This window comes from Setaria italica, chromosome VIII (genome assembly GCF_000263155.2).
Source record: "Setaria italica strain Yugu1 chromosome VIII, Setaria_italica_v2.0, whole genome shotgun sequence".
In the NCBI taxonomy this organism is placed as follows: domain Eukaryota; kingdom Viridiplantae; phylum Streptophyta; class Magnoliopsida; order Poales; family Poaceae; genus Setaria; species Setaria italica.
The window spans coordinates 1,920,441-1,945,038 of NC_028457.1; the positions used below are offsets into that span (position 1 = coordinate 1,920,441).

General features: G+C 47.1%; 3 protein-coding genes across 3 annotated transcripts; all 3 read right to left on the minus strand.

Annotated features, from left to right (window-relative positions):
- Positions 1-7,572: 7,572 nt before the first annotated feature.
- LOC101776987 (probable ATP-dependent RNA helicase ddx5) lies at positions 7,573-10,707 on the minus strand. The gene is made up of 6 exons (XM_012847997.2): positions 9,902-10,707; positions 9,716-9,804; positions 9,465-9,564; positions 8,961-9,215; positions 8,395-8,564; positions 7,573-8,159 (listed from the first exon to the last, which is right to left on the minus strand). The coding sequence occupies exons 1-6, from the start codon at positions 10,601-10,603 to the stop codon at positions 7,985-7,987; spliced, it is 1,491 nt and encodes a 496-aa protein (XP_012703451.1). The 5' UTR covers positions 10,604-10,707; the 3' UTR covers positions 7,573-7,984.
- Positions 10,708-11,047: 340 nt separating this feature from the next.
- Positions 11,048-11,867, minus strand: LOC101777396. Its single transcript, XM_004978609.4, has one exon. The coding sequence runs from the start codon at positions 11,650-11,652 to the stop codon at positions 11,206-11,208; it is 447 nt and encodes a 148-aa protein (XP_004978666.1). The 5' UTR covers positions 11,653-11,867; the 3' UTR covers positions 11,048-11,205.
- A 359-nt stretch (positions 11,868-12,226) lies between these two features.
- LOC101777803 (AT-hook motif nuclear-localized protein 7) lies at positions 12,227-15,309 on the minus strand. Its single transcript, XM_004978610.3, has 5 exons — positions 14,730-15,309; positions 14,170-14,237; positions 13,913-14,044; positions 13,071-13,226; positions 12,227-12,902 (listed from the first exon to the last, which is right to left on the minus strand). Exons 1-5 carry the CDS (start codon positions 15,076-15,078, stop codon positions 12,567-12,569), a joined length of 1,041 nt encoding a protein of 346 aa, XP_004978667.1. The 5' UTR covers positions 15,079-15,309; the 3' UTR covers positions 12,227-12,566.
- Between the last annotated feature and the right edge of the window lie 9,289 nt (positions 15,310-24,598).

The following is a 24,598-nucleotide window of genomic DNA, read 5'->3' on the forward strand; positions in this document are numbered from 1 at the left end:
AGTCGCGTAAAGCCTGATGCGTGGTGTGCCGTGTGCGAGAGCAAGTTCGCCTTCGCCCGCGTCGACCCTGCCCTTTTAGTGTCAACAGAAACCCATGGCCTCTCGCATTGCTATCAAGAGACGTGCAGCATGTAGTCTTGCAGAAGTGCAGAAACTCGGGAAGCGTTTTTCCGCCCTCTGTTCGTTTGCAAGGGAGGAGGCAGGCGATGAGCAGATTCAGGAACTGCAAGCGTAATCGCTGCTGCGATGCTGAGCTGAATCCGCCGAGTGTTGACATCGATCGTATACTATTCTAGTGCATGCATGTTGCGTGGACCCCCCATGCACCATTGACCACCATGTGTGTCCTGAGGGCCCAGAGAGGGGGTACGTCCCACTCTCACATGCACAGCAAACCCACGCCACGTATAGCAAAGTCTTTTGGCACTGTCCACTCAGCTGGGCACTAGACTAGCTACTGGCAGGGCCGCCATGCTGTGTCCTGCTGCTGCATCTGCGGACTGCGCTCTACCTCCCCCCACTCGCTTGGGGCCATCGGCCACCATTTCCCTGCAACATCATCCATCATTTCCTGGATCGGCGCCACTTTCTGGCTCCAGTCTCCTCGATCTCGTGCGTGCTCACTGCTCGGCGATCGGCGGTGCCCACCACCCACGGTGGGGCGACGAGCTAGAGACCGAGACGAGAGAGAGGAAGAAGTTGCGTGCATCACTGCATCAGCACTCGCGCGTGTGCGTTCCGGCCGTTCATGCATGTTCGTGCTCGTCATTGTCGTCGTCTCCCAGCCAGCCAGACTGGGAAGTCAGTGCATGCGGTCGCCTGCTGCTGCTGGTGGTGGTCTTACTGTGCTGGCGCGGCGCGTGATCGAGGACGGACGGTGCGCTCGGCTGCTTGCCCGGTCTTTTCGCTCACCGTCGTCGTCTCGATCGTCTTTTCGGGCCGCTGCTCGTACTAGTCAACGGCTCCTGGATCGATACGTTCCATCCGGCCTCTGTAGCTTTCTGCAGGATTCCACATGTGCATACAGCTAGCTGATGAGAGCTAGCTGAGCGAGTCCGGGACGCTGGACGCGGACGTGGGTGCGCTGAGAGACAGCCGCGGCGCCCCACACGACGAGATCGATCTCATCATCATCTTCATTTCATCTTGTTGCCGAATCCTCGCTCGGTCACGCCGGAGCTGACGCGCGTATTTTGGTGGAAATTAAAGGGGACCAAGTCCAATTCCTCCGGCTATCTATCCCCCGCGAAAGAACTTCTTCCCCTCCGCAACCTCCTCCACCCTATTCTTTCCTGCTGCTACGGTGGTTTGCCGGCGGCAGCCGCACCCTTAGGCTGGGGTGCCCAAATCCAACACCGGCAGGTCCGGATCCAGCATCGTCCATGACGTTTAGGGCTTTCCCTGGTTGATCCATGGGGCACTAGCGGAGTCGGATGTTCAGATCCGCAGCGGCGTGGCTCGTGGCGGCGATGGCCCGCCACGGGGCGGTAGCACCGCGTCAGCGACGACCGAAGGCGGCGGGCCACCCACACATGGAGCCTACCTCTCCTGGGCTAAGATCGGGGAGGGCATCTTAGACTCTGGTGACCGCCACCGTTGGGAGCTCGCGGTGGATCCGCCCGTAGGCGGCTACAGACGAGCATGGCTCGGCTCTATGGCAGTAGCGGCAGACGGAGGACGACAGACGGAGGGTGGCGACGGCGGGCGACCGGCTTTGGCAGCAGCCAACAAAGTTTGGTGGTTGTCAAAGTATCGTGTTCCCCAGGCGAAAGCCATGACCGGTCAGACTGGGAACTACAAAGTATGATGCATTATGCTCCTTGTTGAAGGCGTTGCGGTGAGGAACTTGACCCAGGACTTTTTCCAGGTGAAAACTAAAGAACTGAAGTAGGTTCCGACGGCGGCGGCATCTTGATGTCGCTTTCCTCTTGAGGTGCCGTTTTGGAGTCCTTGGATGGCAGCGGTACCCGTTCAGCTTGGAGGGATGACGATTTCAGTGTAATACCAGTGTGCATGGTAGAGTTTAACTAAGTGCAGTTTCTACGTGACGGGAAACAATTGGCCGTCAAGCAGGATAATCCTAACTTCTAAAGTTTCTAAGAAAATGATAGATGGGAGGGATTAGTTGCTGCACAAGACCCATGGCTAGGTGGAAGCAAGAGCATAGAAGAAGTTTGAAGCTTAGTTTTTATAGCTTGCTTTCTTATTTTCTTTGACCCTCATGTTGAGGTGTGGAGCCTAAGTACCGATGTACCTCCGGACTAGATGGTCGGATTTGTTTCTTTGTGATCATAGACATTCACTTGTAAATGTTTAAAATTGGATAATTTCCTTAATTAAAGAAATCTATCTATCTATCTATCTATAGATATATAGTTTATAGTTGGGCGCCATTCCTGTTCGTTCTAGGATTAAACAGTATCGCTCCAGCGTCTCGCCAATATTCAATATGCATGATTCAATCCAAGCGTGTTAGCACTAGCGATTCGCTAGTGGATGGATGCTTGCTTGCTATGCGTGCATGCATGTCGGCTCCGCGGCCGCGCCGCGTGTGTGTCACTGTTACACACCAAGTCTTAGCTCCAGCGTGCTGCTTGTAGTCTACAATGGCGTCCGGCTGCATGCACGGAACGGTTATTCCTTATCCCAACTGGTGGGGGCATGCATGCGTGTGCATCCGAGCATGCGATTATTGCGCTCTCATATTCATAAGCTGAAAGAGACACGACGGACACGGATATGCAGACGCGTGCCCACAACCCCAACGGGAATGCTGCTAGCTGTATGTGTGCAAACGATGTAAAGGTAACCAATGCAATGATCGAAGATCGTGCGTTGCGTGCCCATCTCAGATTGCCATGCATGCACCAAAACACACTAAAGCTATGTGGAAGGCTGGAAGCAGATTACCAACTCCATCGACCGTGGCATCTCATCACTCCAAGGTGAAAGTACTAGTAGATAGACCAGAGAATGCATGGAATCGTAAAAGAAAGGAGCACATTTACTGTACTTGTACGGCTACTGACTAATGGATGATCCGTGATCGCGGCTGGTAGAGGATTAGTGGGGATTGACGAATAATTGAACATGCCAACGATCCATCGGCTCATCGCCTCAACTCAAAACGTGCTCAACTTATTGCCATGTCATTTTCATCTCGTGTCGTCCGATATCATTCCTCTCACATCCGTCTAGCATGCCTGCATGTCGGCTTGGCGGCCGCGCCGCGTGCGCGTCACTGTTACATGCACGCCGTCTAGCTCTGGCGCACGCACTGCTGCCTGCTGGTAGCTAGTCTAGTCTCTACGATGGCGCGCGCGCGGTTGCATACGCCGGTTTCCTTATCCCAACTTGAACTGCTGGTGGGTGGTTGTACATGCATGTATCCAACCATGGATAGTGAGAGATCAGAGCCTTCAGTCCAACCATTGTTGTACGTACATGCATGTATCCAACCATTGTTGCCAAGCCGATGAAAGAGGAGATACGATGGGCATGGATATGCCGACGCAGGAACACATGTCCTGCAAAATGATGCAAAAGGTAGCCAATGATCGGAGATCGTGCGTGCCCATGTCAGACGACGATTATGCCGTATGCCGTTTGCCGTGCATGCACCAGCACTAAAGTTAAGGAGCTAGTAGCATATTGTACGGCTCGCGACCAATTTCTCGCCGCTGGTGTATATGCCATAGTGGAGATCTCGATCACAAGTTAAACTAAACGTGCTCAACTTATTGGCACGTACGTCATTTTCATCTAGTGTGCGATACCATCCTTTCGATCCCTTTCACATCCCTATACGAGCTCAAGTCCTGCACGCGCGTGAACAAGATGCGGCCACAATCCTGTGACCGTGACGTGTGCGATCAAAAAGGGCCCAATGATATTTTCCGACCTAACTAGTTCCTCGAACAAGATCACGCACGCTAGCTTTTGGGTTTCACGACATGGACGATCATATAGCTTTCCCGTTTCCTCCGTCCATTGTATCCACACGACGCGGTACGCACCACGTACGGCTCACCAATCCTTTGCAAAAGAACACCGCACAAGATCCAACGCATCACTTCTAAATCCGGTTCGACAAAAAAAAAAGAAGGGAACAATGCATAGAGATATATCCTACTAGCTATATACCTTGCACACGGTTGGTGATCCAGTTAGGAAGTTGTCAAGTTGCAACTACGTCTAGTACAGGCACACAACTACATAGTACTCACGCACGCACGCACCAAGCCAAGCCAAACTGGTATAGTTCCTCGTCAACTTTCACCTTTCATGCTGAACGCTAAACAAAATCCTAGTTGGGTCAAAATGGAAAACACTGGATTCAAAGACATTCAGCGTCTTCTGTTCTCACCCCCGAGACTGAAAGCTCGTCGCCATTGACCGCGGCGCCTTCCTGAAGCACTAGGCCATCTGCAGCACCAGCCTTGACACCATTATTCGGGTTCAGAAACATCAATAGAGCAGCACAAAGCTGGTAGGATCGATCAGCATAGAGCTTCAGCAACAAAGATATCCATGCCAGTAGTGGAGCACACGTACCTTGGTGAACAAGAGGAGGAACAGCAGGGAGGAGCCGAGCCGCGGCCGCGCAGTGGAAGAAGCAGACGAGGAGGAGGAGGAGCAGGGCAAGAGCCGCGAGCGGCGAGGAGGTGTTGCAGCTGGGACGCTTCATCATCTCTGTGGCTGTGTGTGTTGTCGGAGCCTCGAAGGTCAAGAGAAGAAGCTGTGTACTGCTGGAACAGAGGAATTAGTGAACAAGTGTTGGATTACTATGGTGCCTAATTATGATGTGTGTGTGTTTTTGTTTCCTCTCCACCACAGCTGCTGTTCTGTGTGCTGCTGCGTCTGTGGCATGCATGGTTCATGGCCCCGCGCACATTGACATGCCCGGGGGTGGCCCAGTGGGCCCTGCCTCACATGCACAGCATGCCCACGTTTGGTGGTATACTGGTATGGTCCACTCCACTCCGCAGTCCACTCTACTGGGGCACTGGCCATTCGATCAATGGCCACCATTTTCTCCTGCATCATTGGCGCCACTTTCTCCTCTCCTCGCTCTAGGGTAGGGTGTGCAGTGTAGTTCCCGTGACTCCCTTTGCAGCCAGCGACCCGCCCACTGACGACCCACGATGAGAAGAGAAGAGAGAGGGAGCTGCGTCATGCTCGTCGCTGTCGCCGCCGAGCTAGGCAGCTTGGCCAGCCTAGTGCATCGTCGTTCGTCAGTGCGCTCGATTGCCGGGTCGTTCGTCAGTCGAGTCGAATCCTCGCCCGGACACCACCCGTGACGTCGTTTTCCGTCCTAGAAAAAAAAACATTAAAAAACGGATTGTTTGTTCAGTGGATTTTTTTTTGAAAGATTCAGTGGATTTTATACATATGGAATTAAAATTTTCACGTACTGACCCAGGTCACTTGAAAGCTCTCTTCTTTTTTCATGGCGTGCCAGGCAGATTATAGCACAAAAATATATTATTTTCGGGAAAGATGAGCAGAGCATTCACACAATCACACTTTCACCATTTGATGCTCTACATGGTGTACACGTATGCTCTGCCAATAGATACTCAGCATCTTTAAGACTTGTTTACTAGCGATAACAACCGGTACTTTTTTGTCAAGTTCGAGAGGCTTAGATTCTTTCTTCAATTAGAAGGCCCCTAGGTTCCTAGCCGAGCATGCATGTAAACATATTCCTTATACGTATTTGATTCGAACCGATCGATCTACTCAAGCACAAATGCAGCCCCATGCATTCCACGTGGACGATACTAAATCCTGAGGCTAGCTTAGGCCTTGTTTAGTTAGGGAATTTGGGAGGTGCCAAATTACTGTTACAGCACTGTAGCACACTGTAGCGTTTCGTTTGTATTTGTGAATTATTGTCCAAATATTGACTAATTAGGCTCAAAAGATTCGTCTCGCAAAGTACAACAAAACTGTGCAATTAGTTTTTAATTTCATCTACATTTAGTACTCCATGCATGTACCGCAAGTTTGATGTGATGGGGAATCTTCTTTTTGCATAGTGTCAAAGTTGGGAGTTGGGAGTAACTAAACATGGCCTTAGCTAGCTAGTGGTGGCTAGGCAAATCATTCAGATATCCCACGATGCAATCACCAGCGACTTCATTCGTGGACACAAACAGTTGCCTGCAGTTGAGCAAAGAGGACAATCATTCACGTCATTTTCTTCTTCTTCTTCTTCTTTTTTTGAACACAAGCTCCTCACTTTCTTTGAGATACCGAAACAATGGAATCGGGATATTTGGGAGTACGTGCTGATGCCCTTGGGCACTGGATGGATACAACTAATCAGCCTGTTCGCTTCAGCTTATTCAGTTGGCTTATCGGTCACCAAATAGTATTTTCCTCTCACAACAAATCAGCCGTTTCAGCTTTTCAGCCGGCTTATAAGCTGAAGCGAATAGGTCCAATGTTATTATGCTAACACAAAGCAAAGAATACATTATAGCACATGACACACGAAAGTCGTCAGAAGTCGAGCAATGCCGCATCTACGCGTCCACTTTTTGTCTTTGATGTGGATTAAGCATTGCCCATTGGCCTCCTAATTGCAGGAGAAAAAAAAGGGGGGGAAACTACATGTTCTATGCTTTGCAGTAGTACCATGACTATTTAACTCATGGAAAAGCAATCGACATGCATGCCTGAACATGATTACTCGGCAGATTCTCTCTGACGAGCTTTGGACGGGCATGGCAGCCTTGCAAAGATATGCTGCCGTGTTCCTTTTCCCTGCCTCAAAGCTTGCAGCAGATCAACACTAGCAATGGTAAACTTGCTGCTGAAAGACTTGCTTGTAGGTCAGGCCTCAACAGCCTTAGTTTACAGGGAGATAAGCTCGATCAAGCATGTGCCCAGGTAAAAGCTCCAAAATGTCGTCGCATTAGACAAGAGTTTCACTGGCGGCGGCCAAGATCAGAGAGATGCTTGTGATCTGAAAAAAGGAATACGAAAGGCCGAAGCGCTCCAATGGAGCCAACCCATCCATTGGAAAATATTTGGTCACGACATGCTTCATCTGCAAGCGTGCATTCATGATCGTGGCACTCAAGATCAGAAGGAACATTTCGCTGCAGCATTTGGTCGCCACGACAGGCTTCAGCTTCAAGCTTGCAGTTGCAGCTCATCAAGATCAGAACGAACATTTCATCGAGCAGTTACAGAAACACGATGAAGAAGTGTGACTGCTATCATTTCAGATGAATCAAGAAAGCCGAGTCACCAAGATCTTCCACTGCCGATCAGCATCCAGCCATAGCTCTCCGTTCGCAAAGCTTTCGTGGTGCGAATGCAAGGACCAAAGCGACACGACGACAAAGTCTGCTGGACGGTGCACACAGCTCCTGGACCCTTTAGTTGTTGCCACCAACTCAGCAGCAAGTCAGCTGAAGAATCCATTGAGCTGACAGCAAGAGAGCAAGCTGATTGAGTACGGTAAAGATGAAAAGGGTGCTTGATTAAAAGCAGCCTATGTCTTTGACATCTCGATGCACTTTAAAGATCTAGAGACATATCCCTTCGGAAAGAGAGAGGGAAGCAAATGGCGGTCCCTGGTGACCGTCCCTCTGACAAGTTTCAGAATAATTGAGGCCGGCAAACCTGTGAACTACAACTGAACCACTCGATCCTTCCAGAAAAAAAGCATTCACATTTCACAGGAAGAACTAGTAGTAGTGTAGTACATTAGGCAGAGGCTTGAATATCACTGTGGTGCTTACAAATGAGAACTACATCCAGGAAGAAGGCAAGAATGTCAAAAATGATTGGTGACAAGAAGTGCCATGAATGGCGGCAACTATACCCGAATCACCATGATATAATCTGGCTACTTTGATAGGGTAATCAAGTCTGCTATCAAGACTCCAATTTTTTGAGAAATTCAGGCACCACCTGGCTGCAGTTTGCAAGAAGCTCAGCCAAAGGTTTCGCAACAGGAGCATCAGTGTTACAAAAGACTATGGACCTCCCCACCAATCGTCTGACGAGCAACCCCAGTGAGGATCCCACTGTATTCATCAACTGAAGGAGGCAAATCAACAACCAACACAATGTCAAACCCCTCTATATCTGTCATCACCAGGTTCTCCCGGTCTTTAATATGTAGGTTCATCAGCCCCACACTGCACAGATACAGATACATTTAAGATGTCAAAGTTCCTGCGTATTCTCAGTCAAAAAATGATGTCCTGATTAAAATTCTCTACGACTGAAACTCAAATTCTTACTTGCAATATGTTATTAAAGTAACAAAATAACTATGCATGCTGAATTGCTGATGCTGCACAAGGTTCAGCCTGCATGAAGATATTGGAAATTGCCAAAAAAAAAACTACAATGTTGTTAGGTTCACTGCACCTGCTGCATATGGTAAAAGAGTTGCCATGTGAGCCATCAGTTACTGTGCAATTTTCCAGTTTAAGTGATGATGATAGGTGCTGTGCTTTTTTATCGCTTGCTGCTACTAGCAGAACCTTTGATGACTGTTTAGCATGACTCTGCATAATCTGCTCAAGAATTTCCTTGACCTGAAAATAGAAAGTGTTCATCAGAACATCAAAGTGGCAACGCACCACAATCATCGAAACATTTTGAACAGCTCCTGTTCAATAAACTATCACCCATGAATTCAATACAGACATAAGACGCATTAGAGTAAACTACTAAATAGCATACAGGTCCAAATGCTTGTTCAGGTTATCAATGTCAGACCACATCACTGTTTGAGGTATGAGTATGACATCCTAAAAACAACAATCTCCAGTGTGCAGAGAAACACATTGTGTTACAATTAAGACTGGAGCTCAGTAGCTCACTAGCTATGCATTAACGCCCTCCTGAATAAGTTGCACAACACATAAAAGCAAACCAAACCATGAAAGGTAGCATAAGATAGGCACTTGAGAAATAAGAGATGCAGTTACCTTTGATGTTTTCAGCTTCTCCGATGGACAGAAATGCACATGCTGCATTACAAAAGCACTCCTTGAAGAAACCGAATCATTGATAGAGAGCTTTGTAATTCTTCCACGGAGTAGATTTTTAGCCATAGTTGCAACATTTTTGTCAGATGAGTCAGTGAAGATAGTTATCTGAGGATTGCTTGATATGGCATCTCTAATAGAAAAGATTTTGTCACTAACATTGAGGTCCAGGAAATATTTCAGTCCATCAATGACCTGTCAATTGAAGTTGTCAATCTTTAGATGAAACTCAGTAGTAGGATAGCTAACTATATGGAGAAAAGCAATACAGAAAATACAATACAACAACTAAGCATGCTAAGAGCCAAGATAAAAGAGTTGCTTAACTTATTGCAAAATTCATAGTTTGTAACGTTGCAATTGCATAGAACACCAAAATTGATAATTTCAATCAAACTAATACAGCTGATCAAGGATTAGACTCCAATTAGCATATTTACTTACCAGCATTGATACATTTGATATGTCAATTGCCTTTAGTGAAACAAGTTCAAGAAGCCTCTCAGGGGTAGCTATAAGAAACTCCGGCTCACAAGTTTTTAGTCTGATAGGGCAGTCAAAACAAAATGAATTAACACCAATATATCAGCTGCCATTTGATATCTATAAGCACTACGCGTCTAAGGTGAACAGATAACACATTTTACATTTGCAATAGACAGAGGATAACACAAATAGAAGAACAAAAAACATACCCAGAGATCTGATGTTCAACCGAAGCGCCAGGATGCAAGCTCACTGAATGAATCCCAAGAGGCTTCAGGGGTTTGCATATAGATCGCACCTGCCCAAATGACACCAAATTAACTAAATCATTCACATTTCATTCATTACAGCCATACAAATAAATACATGATAAGCATCAAAATGGCAGTACCAACCTGCGCGGCCTTCTCCTGGGACGGGACGAGGTACAGCAGGAAGGGGCAGGAGACGACCATCCCAAGCCTCTCCTTCCTGGCGACGATGTCGCAGGCCGTGGAGACGAGCCACGCCGTCTGCTCCATCGTGGCGCACGCGGCGCTTGTGTCGAGCACGTCGGACGGCGCCGGGGCGGAGCAGGACCTCCAGAGCTCCACGCCCCAGTCGCCGGCGCCGTGGACGCTGCTGCCGCCGCCGTCCTCGGGCGCCACCGCATCCCGGATGGCGTTGAGGCAAACCACCAGGAACTTGGACGGCCGGTCGAAGTCCACGCGGCCCTCTTCCGTTTCCGTCGCTCGCTCGCGTACATCCTTCGACTTGGCCTTGGCCCCGGCCTTCGCCGGCGGCTGTTTTTTAGTCGCGTCCTTCTTCTTGGGTTTGTCGTCCTTGGCTACGGTGGCGGCGGCGGCCGCCGCGTCTTCTGTGTCGTCGGTCGGCTCCTCACCCTTGCGCTTCTTCCCGTGGCGCTCGTTGAAGGGGTCGTCGGGCGTGGGGAGCGAGAAGCACATGCCCTCGCAGCCGCGGCGCTTCCCGGACTTGCGGCGGCGCTTGGAGGCGATGATTGCCGCGACCCGCGCGGAGACGGCGTTCTCGCTGCTGCGCAGGCGCTTGCGGCGCACCCGATTGCGCTTCCGCGCCAACGCGTCGTCGCCTTTCGCCATCTCGGCGGCTTCGTCGGCTGGCCCGGTCCGGCGAAGCAAACGCAAACGGCAGCCGCCGGAGGGGGGGTAGGGAACGCAAGCGGTTGTGCGGCGGACCGGCGGTTGTGCCAAAACCTAGCGAAAGCCTCTCTGACAGGGCCGGGCCTTTACAGTTGACCATTCGAGGCCCAGTGGAACTAGTCATGGGCTGGAGTTTTGGCCCAGTGTTCAGTTCAGGTTGCATTGCTGCCCCAAAAGTGAACAGAATATATATGGGCGTTTTCCTGGACTCGGAATATATTGGGCCAATTTGCCGGCCTAGCCGGCCCAAACTGAGCTTTAACCGACTTTAGGACTGTTCTGACTTCTGACGCCAATTTTTTCCGAGGAAAGAGTTCGGATCAAAACTGAGAAAGGTCCAAATTCACGCCACAAATATCAAAAATTGCAAACAATCACGGTTGAACTTATGAGTTAATTGGAGTTCAATTCACATTCAATTATTGATTGACGATTAGTACACCAAAACACAGTTCACACCCAAGTTGATTAGCTCCACACGGAGCAAAACCCACACCACGATGAGCTAGCTGAGCAGTGAGCACTGAAGCAACCGGAACTAGCTACTGCTTCTGCTCCTGGAGGAGCTGCGGCGCGACGTCAACCCTGGCGACGCCGTCCCTCTCCTCGGCGACCTTGGCGACCTCCACCTCCCCGACGACCACCTCCTTGGCCGCATCATCCTCAGCCCCGACGGCTCCATCGTCCTCCTCGTAGTTGGGATCATTGGGGTCGATGGCTGGCGGCGCCGGGTCGAGCTCGTCCTGGACGAGGCCGCCGGGGCCCTCCCAGGTGTACTTGCCGCCGCGCCCGGACTTGGGCGGCGGGGTGCCGATGCCGACGCCGCGGGGCGCGTTGGCGGGGTGGCGCTCGAGGCGGTGGAAGCCCTGCTCCTCCAGCTTGCGCTCGAAGTGCTTGGCCGTGTCCGGGCGGCGCGTCTCCGGGATGGGCATCTTCTCCGTCACCTTCTTGCCCTCCTCGTCGCGGTGCGTCACGCGCATGTACGCCATCTCGCCGACGAGCTGAGCGCGGGCTCTGGAATAGACGAGGAATCGATTCGAGAAGGGATCAGAGGTTCAGAGATGTTTGCTCGATCGAGTTGCCTGCTGAATCGAACTGTACTGTTGGTTCTCTGCTCGATCGGACGATGTGCCGACAGAGATTTTATAGAGAAGGTGGGCGAGGGATGGGTAAGCTGAGCGGTGGAGGAGAGGAGAGGAGAGGAGTCTAGAAGGTGAGGGAAGGTGGCCGAAGCTGAAGGCGACATCTAGAGGGAGGGGGGAATGGAACGGGAAATATCCGTGGCGCGCAGGTGACGTGGAGAGGCTCGTGTCTCGACACGACAGGTGATCATCCTGCCCAGGTGTTACGTGCTGTGCCGGTCGAAAGCGACCACGTCATCATTTCCGTTATCGCAATTTATGACGATGGGCTTGGTGCTTGAGAAAATTTGGCTTCGATATCGCCCAACAGCAGGTCAGCAGCAGCACGCCAGCACCGATCTGTAAAGACCATCAACATTCGACAACAGTTTCGTTTTGGTAACCAGGCAAGCATAACCAGATGCAAATGACCGAGGTCGAGTGCATGAAGATCATCAGATTTACCAACAAGTCAGCAACGGAACAAGCTGCAGAGTGCAGAGCACAACCCAACGGGTACAGCTGCAAGGCAGTCATGGACAAAAGCAACGGAGCAGTAACCCAACAAATTGACATCTCTCTCCAAAGAGACACTCGGATTAGTTCATTAGAGCATCTACGCATTCTACTGATCCTGGCTAAATTAACCTTACTTCACCATTCTAGCTTTAGTTTCTCCCCACCTGGACGGCTAAGTATCACACACGACAGCAAATGCCATGCCTACAAAATGTGTCAGGGATCAGGCGACAAAAGAATGACAACCACCATACCCACTTCTTCTACTCCTGGGGAGTCAAGCTGACGTTGATGTCAGGTGAAGCCCTGTGCGCCATGGGCGGTGAGCTTGCAGGCCAGCCAACCATGGTGAAGCCCGTCGTGTTCAGGTTCATCGCGCCGTGCTCCACGGTGGCATGGGGTTGTGGAGATGCTGCGGACGCTGGTGGCCCATGGTAGCCGTTACCCGGAGCAGCCTGAGAGATCGGCATTGCCGCTGTGAGAAGTGGAGGGGGAACCACAGGTGCAGGGAGTGCCGGAGCAGGTGATGCTTGTTGCTGCAAGTTCATCCTCCTCTGATGCTGCTTCAGACTATTGGGCAGGAAGCTCCCCACAATCACCTGAAGTCCGCAAGGTTTATGTTAGAGGATAGAAAAGATAGCTACTTTCCATCAATTTACGACATAATTGTACAATACAGATTGTGATGAAGAATGAAACAACTCTGTTATGATGTGTTCAGTGCGACTGCAATGGTAATTTGGTACAGGTTTCAGTCGGATTTTTACCTGTATAGGACTGGCAGCACGCAGCATCCCAGCCACGACACCGCCAACCACACGGCCATCAGGGCCAGCAAGAGAGACGCTGAGCCCACCGGTTCTCCTCCTACCTTCCTCAGCCATTGTAAAAGAGCCCATCAATTGCAGAATCTCAAAACGGCCCTGAACAACAGAAACACATCAGTTCGTTCAAACACGAGCAGCATAAATTCAGACATCACGGTGTATGAAATCTTTGGAATCCTACAGCGAAAAAACATATCAGAATCTTCTGTTGTCATTTCTCATGCAGACGGGATATTTTAGAAGTCCCATGGCCATTTATAAAACCTTAACAAGTTTATGGGCATTTTCACAGAGTCTAAGTTACAAAAAGGAGATTTACGAATGCTGAAATAAATCAAACCTACAGTTGGCGAAGAACAAAATGGAAGAGACATAGAAAAGGTGGAAGAGACAAAGAAAAAAGTGGAAGGGAAAGCCTTCATGAGGCCTACCGACTGCTGAACCTATGACAGTGTGTGTGTTTCATGAGGTATCACAATCAAGTCAAAGAATGTGACTTGCATGAATGAATCTTTCAACATGGGTGGTTGACGTTTTCCATAACATTGCAACATGATAAATTAAAGCTTATACATCTTTTGAAAAAAGAAAAACATTGCAAGGAAATCACTGTGTTTGATGTGAGTATAAACAATACTACTAAATACTAATACTGAACAGACCAAATTTGTGCAGAGACCAGGGCTTCCAAGTTCTCAGAAGTTCGCAACAGCTAGTAGATTCTAATTCCTAACTCGGAACATTACAAGGAGCATAATAAGATGCAAAGGATCTCTAATTACCTCATAGGTGAAGGTGCTACCAGATGAATCCGGCTGCCTCAATGTTACATTAGAGATTGACCCATTCGCAGAGAGGATGCAGATCGAGCGTGGACCCTTCTGAGAAAACGACATTATGCGCCCCGCCACATCCTACCAACAAATTAGACAAGAAAGCTCAGTGACACCCTTAAGGCAAGCACTGTCCAATAGTCAAACAATGCCAAACTAGCTGCAGAGAAACATGATGCTGTGATGAGATGGAATACTAGTCTTACCTCCCCAGTACCCACGATGATGACATGAGGTGTGAAACTCCCTCCGGCTGACATCGCGTACCATTCCCCTTTTGCATTTGAAGAAATCAGTCAGATAGAGAAATGAACAATTTTTAAGAAACTAAACTACTACTAGATGATGAAAAAGAGACCTTAGTCATGGCTCATATGTAAGAAAATTAACTAAACCATGCCAATTGATTAGGTAATCCACCCAGGGAAAATCTCATAAGAAAGAATGTGTGTGCAAGATTGGTAGGAAGAAAGGGGATGAAACATAAGGAATGTTTTTTTTACATACTTAAATAATTGATACTGAAGATGAATGGGACAATGAACGGCAGAACCGTGGTTACTGGTAAGTGGTTACTACTAGTTCAGTGTGAAAACTGAAAAGCACATCTGCACATACATAGCAGCCTACCTGGACCCCATCCAAGCAATGTAACAGAAATCAACAAGGGGAGCAAACATAGCCAGAAATTATAAAGCGAAAATGGAAATTTCTAGTTGCTCAGGAAGAAAGAGGAAGCTTTGCATTTCAGAGGATTCATACTGACCTAGAGTGGCTAGGATCTGGCGCCTGCCGGAGCCGCGCGGGCGGCCCCTGCGCCGTCCGGAGCTCAAGTTGGCTTGCTCACTCTGCCCAGCGGTCTGCATGCCGTTGTCCCCCGCGGCCTCGCTCGGCTTGTCCCCGCCCAGACTCCACGCAAGTGGAGTTGCGGTGGCATCCCCTCCGTGGCCAGCTTCGGCCGGTGGCGGGGACGACGTGGGGGACGTCGACGGCGAGGGAGAGGATTGGTACCCCTTTGCTGCTTCTTGCGCCTCTGCCATGGTTATGTCTGCTCTGAAGAGACCATGACCGGATTCATGGCCTCCTGCCACTGCAACGCCCTCCCTTCCCTCCATTACAATGTGAAGGGTTCTTCTTGGTTGGAACTTGGAGCTTGGTGGGTAAATTTCTTGTTCTTGGTTTGCTACTTTGCTTGCTTGGACTCAAACGAGGAGGAAGACAGACAAGAGAAGGCACCTGCTGTAGTTTTGGTTTGTGTCCGGTTACTACCAGGCACCAGTAAGCAGCAGCTGGTTGTACCAGTATCATACCGAAGTCATCAGGGAAAGATTTTGAATATGGGGAAATGATAGAAATAAAATAAAGATGATTGGGACAGAAACTGCACAAGAATGGCGGGTTTCCTGCTCTCTGTAACCTTCTCACTCTCTCTCTTTTGACCAACCATCTGATTGGTTGGACTGCAAAAGTGTACTGGAGTCCAACATAACTTCCATTTTTTTTCTATCGAACAGTAAAGTAGCGAATGAGACAAACAACGTCGACCGAAAAAATGGATTAATTCAAGACGGTTAAACAATTGCAGTGTTTTCATTGAGTTTTCAGTACTAAATTGAATACATATTTAAATGTTTTCCGTAAGCATGGTAATTCAGATTTGAATACTCTCTGCTTTTCCTTTAAGTCTTTTCTTGCCTGTTGATATATTAAAAGATCCAGCAGGTGAGAGAAAAGCAATCACGTTGGGGATTGCACCATACAGTTCACTCCTGCTCACTCCATCTCCAACTGATACATTACTATGTCTGCACTACACTGTACACTTTTGATTGCCCCATTCATATAATGTTTTAGAAATAATACAAATATATACATAAAATGATGAAAAATATAATTACTATTTCGATGTAACAATCAAATGTGTGTAAGAATACGAGATTAAAATTTTAATCCTAGCATGCATTTCAAACTGAAAATGTTAAAACATAAGGGGAGTATTTATTTTGTTATTTTCGTGTAGGTGATAATTCTACTATTTATATTATTAGTACTAACCGTCTCAAGCACAGTTTCATTACACAGTTCCAAGACTAGGAACTATGTCGTTTAAGTTTTATGGTAATGAAACTTCTCTCAAATATGATAAAACTCAGATGAAACTCCATCTGCTCTCTCCTTATACTGACCTTACCATGTCAATAAAATTATTGATGTGGCATGCTCTTGATGGAAACTCCAACATTTCTATTCTCATCTTTCTATGCAGCTTTCCAACGTGCCTCTTCTTTAGAATCTTGAGAATCACACAAAAAAGTCATATTCTTGTTTCCTCCCTCTTTTTCCCCCTGATTCAAGAGAGCTTCAGGACGAGATGGGGAAATACTGATGCAGTATCGCAGCACGCGTACCTAAATTTGCAGCACCAGCACCTGTACCTGTTTTGCTTGGCCAAGCTGCCCTGCACATTTCACAGCTGTCCCAACTGAGGGGATAAGATCGAAGCATGGGCTTTTTGGGAAATCAGTAGTTGGAGAGTAATACAAAAGGCAAATAAAAAAGACAGTCAAATCCATGGTGTGCTGTAACTGTAAAAGCTTGAATTCCTCGTTATCATAAACTATGGATTCCTGAATAAACAAGGCAATAGTTTAATATGAGCATCCCCAATCAGAAAAACAAAAGTAACGCTTCTTGACAAAGAAACACCAACCGGAGGAAGATCTAGACAAAAGAGGAGGGGTTGCTTTAATAAAACAGAAGAGCGCGGTATGGAGAGGAAAACATTTTCCAAAAAAAATATAGAAGAATATACACTATAAATGTTCATGAAGGTTTTTTCTATACACAATATACTCCATCCGTCCCACAAAGACTGTTCATTTAGCAAATTTTAGACAAGATAGTAGTAATGCTAAAAGTTCAAACTATCTCTAATAACTCTTCTTAATCAGATGGTAGTAATTGTCAGATCTATTAGCCTTCCTTATTTAGCGAGTGTTTCGAGTATCGATGGTAAGAGTAAATGATCGATTCGTTAATTGGATCAGAAGGTATTACGAGGGTGTTTGTTGGATTGTCTCAAAGTTGTATGGATACTCTTTGTGAAAAGTTTTGAATGCTAAACTAACGGGTGAAAAGTTTTGAATGCTAAACTAATGGACGAGTTGTAACTTCTAAGGAAAGAGATAGTTCTGTCCCATGCCTTGGAAACATCAAAGCTTACAGCGTGCACAGCTGTAGGTCTGCAGGAGTTACTCTGAAGGTGCACGGCCGCTGGAGCAAAATTTCCGCAACATCCGCTGCAAAAGATGGAAATGTGTGAGCTGCGGATCAAAAGCTGCATACACAACGTACTCCTATAGCTATTGCATTTATTGCATCTCAGATACTGAGATGGAGAACAGGTACCTCAGAATGTGAAACAGCTTGGTAGAAGAAAGAAGATTACTTGGGACAATTCAACAAAAAAAATGAATTAGTGCACTCCCAGATCAAACAGCATTTTGAGTTCTGAAAATAACCAATCACTCTGCTTTTAGGCCCTTTTATTCTTAAACATGGAGTAGAGCTGCTCTTGGCCTCCTTTTTTCCTCGAATATGTAGGAGAATGGCTCTTAACGGTTCGGTGAAAAAGAAACAGTAACAAAGACGACACCAAGAGATTTGAAGTGCAAATTGCTTGTCAAACAGGAACTTTGGAGATATTGTTTGTTTATTCAAAGGATTGACTATGGCTCAATTACATTTAGGAAAAATGCGTCTTTCAATTATCTTAGAGGGGAAAAAAAGTTGACACATAAAACAACAAGCATCACAATTAACCAAAAAAAAGCTTTGGAGAAAGTAAATGGATGCAGTATGCACCAGAAGTAACCAAAAAAAAGCTTTGGAGAAAGTAAATGGATGATATACAAACAGGCTAATCGCAGCCAGCTTTAAATGACTGTAATTTAAAAAGTAAATTAGAGCACCCGCAACGAAAATGAGAGCACCTACCTTTTTTTTGGAAGAAAGGAGTCTTTGTTCAATAGATATCATGACACAGAAAATATGGTCAGGTAAACTGAAAGTATGGATGTTTTTTTGAATAAAGGAAAGTATGGATGTCATACTTTAGTAGCATGGTAATGTTGACTATCATATTTGAAAGTAGTTTCTCTTTTTTGTTGAAACATAGGAAATAGTCCCTCAAGACACATTGTTTGTACTTTGTAGATACATTCCAGATTTTTTGTGTTACACTGGGAGAAAAAAATAAAGTTGTGGGACTCGACTGGAAACCAAATTTGTTCTGTAGGGAGTTTTAGAGCAACTCCAGCAATAACCCTCAAACCAAAACCTTTAAAAGATCAAATGGAATTCTCTCGCTACAAAAATATCTCCAACTCTAGCAATAGCCTATGGGTAGAGGGTTCCCTAGAGACCCCCTAGGAATGTAGGGTGGAGGGAAGAATTTGGAGGCCTCCCCAAAATAGGGAGCCAAGTAGAGGGCCTGCTGGAGTGCATTTTTTAGGGCGTGTTTGGGACTGCTCCGCTCCCAAACCATCTTGCCAAACACCTCCAGCTCCAACAATCCCAACTTCAGAAAAAAGGTGGATCTAGAGGGCAACTCCAAGATTTTTCTGTACCACCTCAAAGGGTGCTATGAAAACACAGGTTCCATACATTCTCTTGGAGCTGGGTGGAAATTATCTACCAATACCACTGGTTACACATACCTCTTCAGAAAAAAAAGACCGCTATTGTTCCGCCCATCCCCTCCCTCCCAACGCATCCCCTCCACCTCGCGAGTTTCTCTGTGCGCCGCCGCCACCTTCTCTTCTCCATTCGACGGTCCGCAGCCCGGAGCTCCACCGCACCGGTCACCACCTCTCGCAGCGAGCAGCTCACTCACTCGCCCAGTACAAGCCGCATCCACATGCCTCGGTCCTCGACCTCCTCCTAGACCGCTACCCTTTCTCCCCTCGACCTCCAAGAAACCAGCTTTTCCTTCCAGCTCCAGCACCACCGGTCGGCCATGAAGCGGTTCCTGAGGTGTCTCTCCCGTACCATCGCGGCGGCGAAGGACGGCGACGGCCCGGCGGCGGCGGCGAGCGGCCATCTCCGACAGAAGAAGGGCAAGGGGGTGTCTGCAGGGGTGGTGCCAGAGGGCCACGCCCCTGTGTGCTTCGACGAGGAGGGCGGGCCCGTCGAGCGCTTCACCATGCGTGCCGAGTTGCTGGATGAGCCGGCCTTCGTGGCGCTCCTCCGCCATGTTGTGCAGGACTACGGCTACGCTCACTCCGGCGAGTTCCACTACCTCCTGCTCCGCCGCCTCCCACTCTGCCTCTCCGACAACAGCCCCTTCTCCCCCTCATGTAATGTAGCGGCACAGGTACTGTAGCACCACGTGGCAGTGTAGCTCGTGGGGAAAAAACCACCTAAGGGAAAGTGTGACTATTCCTACTAGTTCCTACAATTTCTAGAGCTAGATTTGCATCCGGTAGCCAAACAGTTACATAGCTCCCTATTTCCCTGAAGTTGGTAGAGCGGAGCTAAAAAAAGGTAGAGTTGGTGGAGTGGAGCGGATTTTTTTTGAGTGGAGCAGTCCCAAACAGGCCCTTACTTGGCTCTCTAAACTTAGAGTAGGGATCTGCTGAAGTTTACAGGAACAATCTCCACGATAAGATCCCTAAGGAATTGGGCAACCTAAAGAATATGAATAGCTTGGATTTTTTTATGCCAACAAGCTCACTGGAGGAATCCCCAAGTCACTTTCCAAGCTCAAACTCAGTATGATTCATGTATTGTTGTGGATACTTTCTTTGGCCACAAGTTTCAGCGCAAGAAGAAAGAGAAGAAAGAGATAGAGTCCAAGGCTGGTTAGTTGTTCGGTTGGTTGATAAGATTGGAAGTTTGTTAGGGATTTGTTTAGGAGATTTGTTAGCTGGCTCTATAAATAAAGAGTACGGGTGTTTGTTTAGGCAAGCAGAGATAATCCTCAAGCTCATAAACCTCCAGCGTGAGGGAGCAAGGGTTATCCCTGCCATTGGTATTCAGAGTTCAATAAACAAGCCATAACATCTTTGTATCAGCTGGGATGTTCCTCGGCTCTGCTGATCGCCAATCCACCACCCCATCCTTCCTCCACGCGCCGCTAAACCCATCACTACACCGCAACCATGGGCGACGACTTCATCCGCAAGGCGGATTTCGATGAAGCCATCGAGTGGATGATCGCCAAGATGAACGGCATCAGCAAGAAATTGATCTGAAGGTGGGCAGTGTCCGCCAGGAGCAAGGCCGCCTCTCCACCTCCATCAACAACGTCCATAACCAAGTACTGGATAAGAACGGCAGGTTCGACTCGACCTCGTCATCCTCCTCGGGTGGCAAGCAGCCCGCCTCGGCAGCCATCCACAAGCTTCACTTCCCCAAGTATGATGGCGCCGAAGATCCTCTCGGTTGGTTGCACAAGTGCGACCAATTCTTCTGCTCCCAGGGCATAAGATTAGAAGGTCTGGACGACCTCCTTCCATATGGAGGGCGTTGCACAACAATGGTACTGTTGATTGGAGAAGAACCAGGGTGTTCCTACTTGGCCCAAGTTCGTCGAACTTGGGCGTCAACAAGCGCTTCGGTCCTCCCATCCGCAGCAATCCTTTGGGCGAGCTGGCACTCCTTCGTCGCACGAGCAGCGTCGATGACTTCCAGGACCAGTTTCTCAAGCTGTTGGCGTGCTACGATAGCGTCACTAGCAGGCAACAGATCGCCATCTTCACGGCTGGTCTGGGCAAACCAGTGGCGGAGGGAGGGAGGGGCTGAGGGGGGCCTAGCACCTCCCCCCCCCCCCAACATCTGGTGCCCCACAGTACCTCCTCCATTAGCTAGATAATATATAATAATTTAGTCAGTGCTATGCTTAAATATAGTCAGTGCTATGCTTATTTATTCTCCCTCCGCATTCATCTCAACGACATTTATTTTATTTAGGATTATTCTTCCTTTTATCTTCTCATTTCATGTCCTTTGTCTTTATTATTACCGTGATTCTTTTTTATCCTGGAATTAAATTGACCGGTGGAGGTTAGACACCAAGGTGTACTTAAATTTTGTTCCCATATTCTGATTTTTGGCCTTCTTTTGTATTGTAGAATAAATATTTTTTTATTATCTACGCTCTCGTTGTATATATATTTCCTCATGTATGATTAATTGTTATCGCTTAAACAGCCTCCTATGCTCAAATTCTGGCTCCGGCCCTGGGGCGAGCCAATGTGCACCGATGTCGAGATGCACAAACCAGAGACGTTCGAAGACGCCATGGCGTTGGCACGAGCATACGAACGCCGTTCACGGGTGGACGACGACACGGCGCGCTCCTTCGTCAAGACGTCCCCGCGCCTGCCAGCCACGCCGCGCACGCCGTCCGCGGCATCGACGCGGCAGGCGCCCCTTCGCCCGGCTCTGCCATCTCCTCAACAGCTGCTTTGTTTAAAAAAAACATGTTTTGTTTTGTCAGAAGCATAATTACTCTCAATTCATTTTGTTTAGAAATACGTATGTGATGATTTTTAGTAAAGGATTAAAAGGAATTAGGTTTGGACCTCTTAATTCTAACGAGTAAGCCAGGAATCAATATATTTTTTCTAAGCTGATAACTGAAACTTGGTTGCATTTGTCTTGATAGGCGCTTCAACGGAAAAACAAACAAGTTGTAATAACTTTCATTGAAGATATTGACAGATACTGAGTATGGATTATTGGGCAGCTGTACTTGCTTGAAGTGTGACCAGAAGGAACCAAAACCCACCTCCCAAGGCAGTATAATACAGTTGATTGCGATGAGGCTTTGATTAAAGAGTCGTGATAGTGGTGCCATGTGATTAAACCAAAAAAAAGGGTATTCTTGTATCGAACGTTTTCGCAGGCTTCTTGTAAGTATAAAACAAATGAAAGGGAAAGCAGCTCACGCGCCCTTTCTTGTGTCACAACTTTCAATATGATAAACAGGTAAAAGCAAAACATGAACAAAAATTTAAAGCTGCCAAATTATAAATAAAGTGAACAAGCAGAGAACTCAGGCCTAGAGGACCTTTTCTATTCTTAGACTGCAAAATAATCTGCCACCTAATCTACCCATGCACATGGCCTTGACCCTTGAAGCACCCTTTCAAGGAATAACTTACGCGAACTAGCACACTGGACAAGTAGCTGCACCATTTAGCAGAGGTATGGTAAAGATGACAACAATACTATGAGTTTCATGTGGGTCAGCACTGAGCTTCAGTACTAAGATCTACATGTTCACTTTTAACAGATAAAACGTTGATGCTTAAAGATGAGAAATGCATACCTGCTTTAGGGCCTGTTTGGATGCGACGTTATAAACTTTAGGACATGTCACATCGGATATTTAGATACTAATTAGAAGTATTAAATATAATCTAATTATAAAACTAATTACACAGATGGAGTCTAATTTGCGAGACGAATCTATTAAGCCTAATTAGTCCATGATTTGACAATGTGGTGCTACAGTAACCATTTGCTAATGATGGATTAATTAGGCTTAATAGATTCATCTCGCGAATTAGTATAGGGGTTCTACAGTTAGTTTTATAATTAGCTCATATTTAGTCCTCCTAATTAGCGTCCGAACATTCGATGTGACCCCTCCTAAAGTTTAGTACCTTGTATCCAAACACCCCCTTAATAGGGTAGTGGTTGGGAAAAATAGGCAGGGAATTGTTTGCATCACAACAATGGACATTGGCATAAGTAATTAAGTCCAAAGGTCCAACTTCAATTACAGCATTTTCTGTAAACAAAAACAGTTAACTGTAGCGATAAACTCGAAACTTTTTACAGAAGATACTTGTAACAGAATTTAAGTATAATATAGAGTGAGGGGGAGGCAGAATCCAGAATAAATCTCTATGTTTAGTACAGACAACAATCAAAAGTTTACTGAAAAAAAACTACTGTCAAGGTTTGTACAAGATGCACATAAAGGGATGACAGAATGCACATGATTCAAATATTGCATGCCCGTGCCCTGCAAATGCTTAATTACTTGTAACCTTACATATATTCGCTGCAGAAGCACAAGCTAGCTATTATGTTCTTCTATTCTGACTTAGATGTTGGTCATCAAATTAGGTATACTTATAGGGTGGCTTCAATGGAGCAAGAGTCCTTACATTCGGACTGACATCATATTAATATGACAATAATACATTGAGGACCAGGGTGCAGCTTTTTATTAACCATGATAGCTGACCAGAAATTACTTTATTTTTTTTAACTGTGACTTTACATAATTTATAGCGGATAAAAAATTTATTAACTAAATAAAATGGAGAAGGGAAATCGCATATGATGTTCTCATAGAAAATACATCCACAGCCTATGAGAAAGAACTTCCACACAAGAATTTGGGAGACTGAGTTTAATCTTTTCATTTAAACCCTGACAACTAAATGTCGTTTTGATAATTGAAACACTGAGCAAAAGAAACTTTTCTGTGTTAGCAGGACAAATTTTATAGCTACTCTGTATGAATTCTTCAAAGAGATAAAGACATAGATCAACACAAGGGTTCTCTTAGATCTGAAGCAAAATCTGAAACTGAACTATGTGTAGTTGAGGTCTGAGGCATGAGGATGACCACTGAAGGTGATACCGTAATGCACAATACAAGCAACATGTGAGAAAATATAAACAAACTGAAGGCATGTGCTTATCTCATCTCTAGATTAGTTAAAAAAAAGGGAGGGGGCATATGTTGTCATCATGAATTCAGTGTTGGTCCCTTCCCCTAATTACGATTCTGGAAGCCATAACTACAGGCTAATAAGCCACACATCTCGACAGGAAGGCAGAACATGATGTGCAGCACGGCATGAGAAATATGAGCATACTGCTAGAAGATTTAAGAAGGAAATGCTTCGATTGCATTGCTATAACAACATTCAGATGACAAACACATACGGACAAGGGCGTAACTCCAACCGTGTGGCCCCATCAGAAAAATATGGCTCTGTGTTAGCATCAACACGGCATTGTGTTGGGGAGCTTGGAGATAGACGCAGAAGATGGGATCAGGGCAGGAGTACCGGGGGAGTGATCGGTTGTTACTGACCGAGTGACCGACGAGGTGAGGCGCGCCGAAGCATCCGTCAGGGAAGGAGATGGAGCCAATTCAGAGAAAAAAAAAGTGAAGCAACTGGGGGAAATTAGCCGGCGTTGGCGGCTAGTCCAACGCCGCCGAGCGCGAGGAGGTGGACGTCGCCGCCGGCTCGTCGGCCGGCTCCTTCCGGTCAGCCGTCGTCTGCCAGCACGGTTGTGATCCAGTGGCCTAGTGGGCTTCATCCTACTGATCTGGCCCATATTGTAGTAGTGGGCTGAAGAGCTCTTAATTACAACAAATAGTAGGAGGCCCGGCGGTAGGTCCTTTTTTTTGCCTTTTTTTCCTCGGGTAATTGGCTAAGATAGTTTCCTCTCTCCTAACATTCCTGTGGTTCGGTTCAAAAAAAAGGAAAAAGAAGCATTCCTGCGATTTCAAATTTCAATTGCATACTGACTCGGCTGGCCGGCCGTCATCAAAGGCTGAGCTCTGGCAAAGTATGGGGCACAAGTGATCTACGGTCAAAT